Genomic DNA, 8982 nt, shown 5'->3' with positions numbered 1-8982 from the left:
GCATGAATCAAATAAACTGAACAAGGGAAATGTTTCTAGTTTGGTTTTAATGTACAAAATTTGTGACAAAATGTATAAATGGGTATGGCACATTGTGGCTCTGCTTACTCAAGTTCTGAATGACACTGACCAAACTGTACACATTTTTGGAATATTAAGTGTTAAAAGGCAAACACTTGCATCATTAAAACAGTATTTTTTTTACCCCTTAACGGCTTTAAAAAAACAAAACAGTGTTAACTGCACTTTCCTCAGGTTAAAAAAAAAAAAAATTTAAATTCCTGGTTCACTTGTATAAAAGAACAAAAACTTTAAATATAACATTCAATAAAAGCAGCAGATAAAAGCTCAGTGGAAAGTAACAAAAAGTCCCATTAATCTGCTCATTTGAAAATATGAAGCCAGAAGAGTGGTTCCTCCATCGTAACTATCAGGTGGTTTTTCAAAGCGTTCAAACAAACCAAAAACAAAATAAAGCGACATTAAATCTCAATTTCGGGGAATGCAGTTTGCTAAAACAGTCTTTGCATAGAAGTAGTGAAGATTGCAATCCTTCCAACACAGCAGCCACATTTTGTCCCGATAAACAGCCTGATAAGCACTAAGTAGCAAAAGGGGACTTTCAGTGATACCTGCATCCCAGTCTCATGAGGCTTTGTTGGCATCTTAAACAACCCCCACCCCCAGTGTCAGTTTCACTCCTGTTAAACTCCGTGATCAACGAGGCATCACCAAAGCTCACACTTGTGATTTGGGTTCATGGGAGTATCTGCTTTGCATCCAAAGTGCTTTGAGAATTCACGTGAATTTGACACTGTGCCGATGACCCTGAATCTCGGAGGACTGTGAGGATCTGTCATAACGCCCTCATGCGAGCTCTCAGGTGTCTTGACAGAGCACCATACCTGTGAGAGGAACAGAGATGAGACAAGGATGAGTTATTTGTCTACCTAATCCTTCAGAGTTACTCAAAAAGCTGTTGAGAATAATTTGCTTTGGTGCAAATTACCATGACAACAGGTACATTTGAGAGGCAACAACAAGACAAGCCCAAAAAGTTTGATTTGTCTCCCACTTTGATTTTTGGAGTGATTTTCAGTTCCACAGACTAGTATGTACTTTCCAACTTTCATATTTTATTCATCAAGATCCAGTGTGTGATTTAAGTGTTCCTTTAATTTTTGAGCAGCATATCTTGAGAGACTTTAAGATCAAAATCTCTCTATTCAAACCTGTCCCCTCCACCACCCATCTTATAGCAGTGTTTTAGCATTGGTGTTTATTACAGAGTTTTACACTACAAAGCTTATAATAGGTCTTGTTGTCTTCCTACAGCCATGGTTTTGCATACAAGCATACAATCGAGATCTGTGACATACCAGCTTTCTTAGAGCCTGTCAGAAACAAACAGGAACAAGTGTGGCAAACTTGTGTATCCTTTGAGTGTGGTAAATGCAACGCTGAGAACCAAGCCAAGATGGTAACCACAAATTGTTATTCTGAACAGTTTACAGCTCAAAGCACACCCCCAGATGTGTATTAAGGCTTTAAAGCAGAAGCAGTGTTGGTTGGTACAAACCTGGGCAAACCCCACAAAAAACAGCTGATGGTTCGTCATTCCCAGCGCTGGCAGCGTGGCCTCCTCACCGTTCTTTTTAATCCAGTTTAAATAAGCCTTCAAAACAAAAAGAAGCACCTCAATTTACTTCTAGGGCATCACTTTTGCTTCTATAGCATTTGGTCATCTGCCTCACAGCTTATGACCTTTCATTACATGGAAAGAATGTGTGCATGTGAAGTAGTAACTAGAGGCTGACAAGGCCACTCATAGCCACCTGTTGCATTTCCAGGCTTCACTGTAAACTAGACAACCTTTTTCCAATACAGATTAATGATATGACCCACAGCAGGCCTGAGAGATAAACTGCTACAGGGGCTTAATGGCAAATCTGTGCACTGCTCGTCTGACCTTGTAAGCATGCAATGTGTCAAAACTTGGTTATAACCCAAATACAGTCTTATACTAGCATTGCTCACAGAAAGCCCCTTTCTGCACATTTAAATATTTCATGAGGTTTCAAGGTGAGCCGTGCTTCTTATCTGACAGACGTTGTAAGCAGCCTTGAGTCCACCGTTGTCAGCGATGTTTTCTCCCAGCGTTTGTCTTCCATTCAGAGACTCTTGGTTGATGCTGTAATTGCCATACTGCTCCACCATGCACTGGGTCTGCGTCTTGAAAGCTTCAACAGAAGAGTTCTTCCACCAAGGGCGTAGGTTTCCATCTTTATCATACTCCCTGCCTTTGAATACAAATATTATTAGTTTTGGTCAAGTTTAAGTCACTCTGAAAATACAAATTAAGATTTTTTTACCTTGGTCATCAAATGCGTGAGTCAGCTCATGGCCCATGACAACTCCAATTCCACCAAAATTGAGAGCTCTACACAATAAAGAAAATTTAGAGGGTTGTTAAACAGATTTGCTGAGTTTTAAGTCACAGACAATGATTTAAAGCCAAAACTGACATCTTTTGATCGCCTATGATATCATCACCCATGATGACTCAGACCTCAGAGGCTTAAATAGTGTAGGTGCTGGTCTCAAGTGTGAGAAAGTCATTTGTATTTCACGTTAATCTAAGTGGCTACTGGCTTCAAGTGAACACAAAGACTAAGAAGGTGGAAAATTGTGTTTGGGTGGAACAGCTGTTAGCACTGTTGCCTCAAAGCAGCAGCTCTGGATTTGAATCTCAGTAGTATATGAATGTGAGTAAATGTGACGGTCAGTTTATCAGCCAAATATAAATGCCTTTCACAGCAGAATAAAGAGTGTTAATTACTTTATTTAGCAAACTCCAACAACACATGGAGGACATACTTAGGCCAAGAGCGACTGTAGAATGGAACTTGCAGGATTCCTGCAGGCAGAACCATCTCATTTTTTGTTGGGTTGTAATAGGCATTTACTGTTGGAGGGGTCATGCTCCACCTGCAAAACAAGGTACAAGAATGCACCTCATGAGATCAACATCAAGTTCCTGTTCCTACACAGACTTCAGATCAGTTTGAAACTAATGGGAACCTTAATCTAACCCCTCCTCCATAGCTCAATTAGAGACAAAGTTTGGTTCTGCTACGTCAGTATAATGCACACACGCCAATAGAAATTCACTCCCATAACAGTGTGCTACCTCCCCTGTGAGAAGGATGGTGGGAAAGAGGGTTAAAACTGAGGAACTCACTGGTTTCGGTTGGGAGGTTTCCTCAGCTGGTCTGCAGTCACTCTGCCTGAGAAGTTGTAGTACTGCATAACATTCTGGAAGTAAAGGCCTGACACCACAGCAAACTGAAAGAGGAATCAAAGTAACAGAAAATAAAATTCAGCATTTTAATCAGGCAAAAGAGACCATGACAAACAAAAGTGAGAAGTTAGGACCTGTAATCCACTTTTGCATTTACCTACATCATTGAACACTTTATCCAGTTTCGTGCCATTCATGATGAATTCAGGATACCCGACCATGTTGTATATTGCATCTGCCTGTGAAAGACGACAATTTGTAAGAGACATATTTTCACAGCAGATGGCAGTGCTGCATTTCTCTGCCACTTCTACACAGAAAACAGTTCATGCACAGATGTCACCATAAAGCACCAGGGGGATGCTTTATACCCACTTTTTCTTTTGCTGCCTTTTTTGTTTCTGTGTCCATCCAGCTCACATACTTCAATCCATCCTCAAATGCCTGCTTAATTTCTGTAACCATTTTCTCAGCCTGAAGCACAGGAAGACAAAGAGACGTCAATCGATCTCTCGCAGATGCTATTTTGAAGGAAGAACCTTGAAACACTTACAATGGCTTTGCTGTCCTCAGCAAAGGTGGCTTTGACAAACATCGCGCCAAGAGCAAAGCCCAAGGCACTGTCTGTGTCGCTGACGCACAGCTTCCAGCGTGGAGTGCAGCTCTGCAAAAAACCCAAGACGCGTTAAAGAAAACGATGCACCCTTCACTGGTTGTTAGGTGTCATTTGCCTTGTGCAGTGTTTTTTTAGGCTGCCATATTTTTCTTGCTTCAGATTAGTTACCACCTCCTAGATTTCCCAGATTACACATGACTAATCCTCATAAGTTTTAACTTGCTGCATTTAAATTGCCTAGAACCCCGACTATGATAAACAGATCTACATGGCTAGAAATAAATTCACCAATTTTGAAGTGGAGGTCTGCATCCTGCTTATTGCATTCCTGCTGTTAGAATATATAATTAAGGTGTAACACTACTATTTTTTTGAACAATTTTATGAAGGATGCCAAGACCTCTGATAGAAAGTGAACCATATACTTGATAAATTGCTTTGTCTATGACCTTCGAGCTGTTATTTTAAGCAAATTTTAAATGCCATCTCTCTAGGCTCAGCGATTGTATATAGCTCACAGCACTCTACATGCCACACCCAATTTTTGATGCTGCCCTGAGTCACAACACACTGATACCAGAAACTCTTTCATTTGTTAAGTAGTTACATTTGTCATTTTCCCCTAAATCTAAAATGCACTTTAAAACAAACCTCAGTTATTCAAATTAAATTTTGCAATTACAAAATTAATTTCTCATAACTGTTTTTAAAGGTTTTCCTTGTATTTGCAAAGTCTAATTTTGCTACCTCTAGATTAACATAAGTTTATCTTCAGGTGAAAATGACAGAGCTGTAGGCAAAAAAAAAAAAAAAAAAAAAAGACGCAAGCGTTCAGAGCAAGAAAACGTTAGAATCCGCTCGGCATACAGATGGAAAATGAGATGTGGAACAGAAACAAAGACGCACGCAGAGTATTGGTTTGTTATTTCAGCTTGACCCCAGTGGGTAACGAGACAGGGAACAGATCTTCCTCCAATAAGGGATGAACTCACTGGAGTATTCACAGTCAAACAGGAAGCACAACTTTATGGAAGGTCAGCTCAATCTCTAAAGTTTTATTTGTTTGAAAAATAAAAAAATAAAATCTGTAGCATCATTGTGTTTCGTAGAGCAAATCATTTGGGTTTTATTTACTGTAAAAATAACTCCATATTAACCTTTGCTCTCTAGAAAGTTGAAACTGCTCTTTGTATGTCAGCCATTTTTTCCTCTATTATAGGAAAGTAGTGTGAATACTTTGCATTCACAAGACTGCAGATTATCTGTACTCTTTCTGGGGAGGTGTGACGTCATTTACTGCCACTGTATTTATGTAGCAGCCAACTCAAGACCTGGACAGTTTAACTCCGCTCTCTACAAAGTTCAACATAATGAGTCAGGTGAGCAAACTTGCTGTCATTTTTGTGAATGCACCCTTTGATCTGAATTTAAATGTCACAAGACTGTATGCTTACATTATGTCACTGAGCAAACTCTTAAAGCAGGAATTACTCAACAAGCTGTCATTTCTGAATCAACCCAGAAACTTTCAAATGCAAGTAAAAACAAAGAAGGATGCAGTTTGGAGTTGGAGTGTTTTCAGAGCAGGAAACTGCAGATTCCCGTTACTGTGTCTGCATTTTATGAAGTGAACACTTTACATATTCATTTTATTCTTACTTCTGCCCCTAGCTGTTACTGCCACTCGTTTCTAAGAAGGTGCATATTTAAGCCATCTATAATGCAAGTTTGAGCCTTCTGCTATTAGACACCTCTCCAGCTTTGATTCTGAAGACAGACACCCTCTCTACTTTAAGATTAGATGCAAGGCTGTTTGATAAAGCTTACAGTTAGGGCTGGATCAGGTGACCTCAAACCATCTCCTAGTTATGCTGCTATAGGCTCACCACTGAGACACTTCCCCTTATGCACTAAAGAGACCCCCCCATGCCTTTAACGTTTGTCTTCCTCTCCTGTAGTCTGGTGGCTGTTTAAGTTCTTCCTCCCCACTGCTGCCAAATAGTTTCACATATAAGGGCAGTCTAATTGCTAGAATTTGTAGAGTCTTTACAATATAAACTGCCTTCTGATTACTGATGTGAACTTAATTTACTTAGGATCACAAAAGGATAGAACCCATCCCTACAGAAGCAGTATTATAGAAATAAATACAAATTGATCTGGCAAAGATTTAACATTAACACCAGTTAAAGCTGGTTTGACATGTTTTTATATCCAATTTAACTGCCAGTGCCCAGATGCATTCCAATATGCCCATCGAGTGTTGAGATAACCAGGAAGACATTGATTATAGTGACAAGGCCTAAGGCTTCATCCCTTACCTTCTTGGTTCCATACATGACCTCAAGGAAACGCTGCTCTGCATCCTGGAACTTTTGGTCCAAAATTGAGGCCATCTTTCTCACTACTTTCATCATCATGTAGTTGTTGAGAAGGCTTACAAAAGATAAAAATATCTGTTAATTGAAGAAGGGGCAATTCACAATAAATCCAAGCAGTTGGTCTTATCATGTAAATGTACAAGAGTTATTGTAGACTGTTGATCTCCTCTGCTCCATTTTATTTATTTGACTGCATAATAAATCTAGGGGAACAGATATTTACATAGCTGTGTTCACAACGTTATGCAACCTGTCTTTGACACGTTAAAGAAAAAAATGATTAAGAGTTTCTTTGCACCTCACCTTTTATTTGTTTTAGTTATGAGGTCAGACACTTTCTGGAGGTATTCTTTGGCATAAACCACCACTGGCTCTGATCCATTAAGTGACACAGAAGCAAACATTTCTCTGAGGTATGGCATCCAGTCCACTGCTGGAGCTAGAGTCTGCAACACACAAAACAAGCAACTGAGGAATGATGAGAAGAGTCTGGGCTTCTTTACAGTGATCTTAACGTACATTCATGGTCATTCACAGTGCAGCTGACATTTGAAGAAAGTTTAAATACTGCAAACATTTGTTCTTCCCTTTGCCGATACCATCAAAACTGAGGCCTACACTGGAAGTTCAGCATACTTTGCCTATCTGACTTCACTCACCCCAAAATCTTTAAATGGCAGTCACACAAAGGCTCTCAGTAAACCACAGCATTTCCTGATCTAGCTACAAGGTATCACATGCAAACATACAGTGTGCAGCATAAAGCCAGCCACAAACAAAACAAAGACATAACTTAGACATAAGAAACCTATAATATTAGGAAAAACATGAAACGCTTACTCCAAGCTCGAAGCAACAGAATCGCTCTTACTAACCAGTACTGTTGTTACACAAGAGTGCTTGTAGCAATCCACATCTTATGATACGCAACTGGGAAAGACTTTACACAATTGCTAAGACATACTCCAGGGCCTGTTAAGTCTGCAGTAGGAACTGAGACAGCTTTGGAACCCCAGAAACATGCGGTTAAACCTGAAGTTAGAAGAAGAGATCTCTGGAGACACTCACTGTCAGGTCCTTTGCCTCCATCTTATTGTAAATGAGCTCCTCATCTCTTCTCTCCTCCTGAGGGACTGTGATGTTGGCCAGGGTGGTTTCAAAATCTAAAACTTCCTCCATCATGGCCCGAGAACTTTCCTTTGTGCCACCCAGAAGAACTCCCAACTCCACTAGAAAGTTGAGGTATGCTGTCAGATACTATAAAGAAAGGCAGCACATTGAGACAGGGTTGTATGGAGAAAATGTTTGAATGCATTAAACTTAAATTAGGAAAGAATTCAAACTATGGAACCACATGCTACTATGCAGAGTTTATCCCCCCGAGGCCAAAATAGGAATATTATTAAATATTTGACTTCCTTTTGTAACAAGGCAACGAGGCTCAGGGTGTGTTTAAATTACTGTGCACCCTTGCATGCAAACTGTCATAACTAAAACCAGTCTAACACTGTAGACAATACCTTTTCATTTGCAGTTTTGTTGAGGTAGTAATCACGTGAAGGTAGTCCCAGGCTGGTCTGATCCACCTAGTGTTAAGAGAAACAGCCTATGACTCCGTTCGGCCTCTGTATAAGCTCAAAATCAGCCCTTTTGTTTTCATTTGGCAAGTTTCTGCATTAGCCTGGCAACTCCAGCATGTAGGCTAATGCAGAAACTTGCCAGAGATCCCACTTTTTCCTTTTTGTCATAGTCTTGTGACACCCTACAAAAGGAATGAATTCATTTGAAAGCAGATAGACCAATACTGTAGCAATAACAAAGGAATCGGTCCAAGAATAATAGATAAAACCTGTCCTCGAGGAAGCTGTTAAACCTTTAACTTCTGTTCTTCTCACCTGGATGATGTTAGTACTGGAGTTTTTGGAGTCTGTGCTGACAAACACAGTGAAGAAAGGAAAAGTACGCAAGTTGACAGACACGGTTCGCAGAACTTTTTGGAAGTTGTCCTTGTCCCAAGGTTCAGTAAGACCCCATCCTCCGATCTGGAACAGACAGGAATTAAGCACACTTTCAGAAACTAATGGAGCCAAGAAAATCAATTTTATTAAAATCAATAAAAAAGATTTCTTTTAAAGTTGAATAACCATACCTGGTCAATTAGTTGTTGGAGTGGCTTAGCTCCCAGTTCCTCAATCTTGGTCTCATTCATGCAGGCCTCATAATATCGCTGGGCCTTTTCTTCAGCATCACTTAAACCTTTCATTGTTGTGTTTTCTGCCCAAATACAATGAAATCACACCAGTGGAAAAAACAAGCTAAAAATATGGAGGTAAAAAAAACTAAAAACACTGAACTGCATTCAAATAAAGGATCTTTACCTAATAACTGCTTCATTACAAGCATGTTGTGTTCCCACAGGTTGCTGAAAGAACCCCAGCGGGACTTGCCCTCATATAGTGGGTTGTTTTTTATCCAGCCCCCACAAGCAAAGTTATAGAAGTCCTGGCAGGGATCTACGGATCGGTCCATTGCTCCCAGAACCGCACTGGCCACAGTAATGCATGGCTCTGTTAGGCACAAGCCTGGGTGTGCTGTTGCACAAAAAAAGCAAAAAACTGTTTTAAAGCATATTAAATTCATGGATAATTCACTTTCAGCATTATCAGCTAGTGGGAAACAACCAA

General features: G+C 40.0%; 1 protein-coding gene across 3 annotated transcripts in view; it reads right to left on the bottom strand.

The window, feature by feature from the left end:
- Positions 1–32: 32 nt before the first annotated feature.
- Positions 33–8982, bottom strand: part of ece1 (endothelin converting enzyme 1) — a 31068-nt gene continuing 22118 nt past the window's right edge. For all 3 annotated transcript variants that reach the window (XM_085274877.1, XM_085274876.1, XM_085274874.1), the window contains 16 exons: positions 8677–8889; positions 8448–8572; positions 8194–8340; positions 7819–7884; positions 7367–7555; positions 6602–6744; positions 6239–6353; positions 3855–3965; positions 3677–3775; positions 3463–3540; positions 3242–3345; positions 2878–2988; positions 2373–2440; positions 2110–2300; positions 1580–1675; positions 33–905 (listed from right to left, as the gene is read on the bottom strand). In XM_085274877.1, coding sequence (XP_085131003.1) covers positions 729–905; positions 1580–1675; positions 2110–2300; positions 2373–2440; positions 2878–2988; positions 3242–3345; positions 3463–3540; positions 3677–3775; positions 3855–3965; positions 6239–6353; positions 6602–6744; positions 7367–7555; positions 7819–7884; positions 8194–8340; positions 8448–8572; positions 8677–8889 — 2033 coding nt within the window. In that variant the 3' untranslated portion in view covers positions 33–728. The remainder of the gene's footprint in view (positions 906–1579; positions 1676–2109; positions 2301–2372; positions 2441–2877; positions 2989–3241; positions 3346–3462; positions 3541–3676; positions 3776–3854; positions 3966–6238; positions 6354–6601; positions 6745–7366; positions 7556–7818; positions 7885–8193; positions 8341–8447; positions 8573–8676; positions 8890–8982) is intronic.

This window comes from Mchenga conophoros, linkage group LG5 (assembly GCF_057382185.1).
Source record: "Mchenga conophoros isolate Kocher_MC1m ecotype Shallow Benthic linkage group LG5, M_conophoros_male_GT1.1, whole genome shotgun sequence".
Classification (NCBI taxonomy): domain Eukaryota; kingdom Metazoa; phylum Chordata; class Actinopteri; order Cichliformes; family Cichlidae; genus Mchenga; species Mchenga conophoros.
The sequence above is the reverse complement of the archived record's forward strand: the minus strand, read 5'-3'. Positions and strand labels throughout refer to the sequence as shown.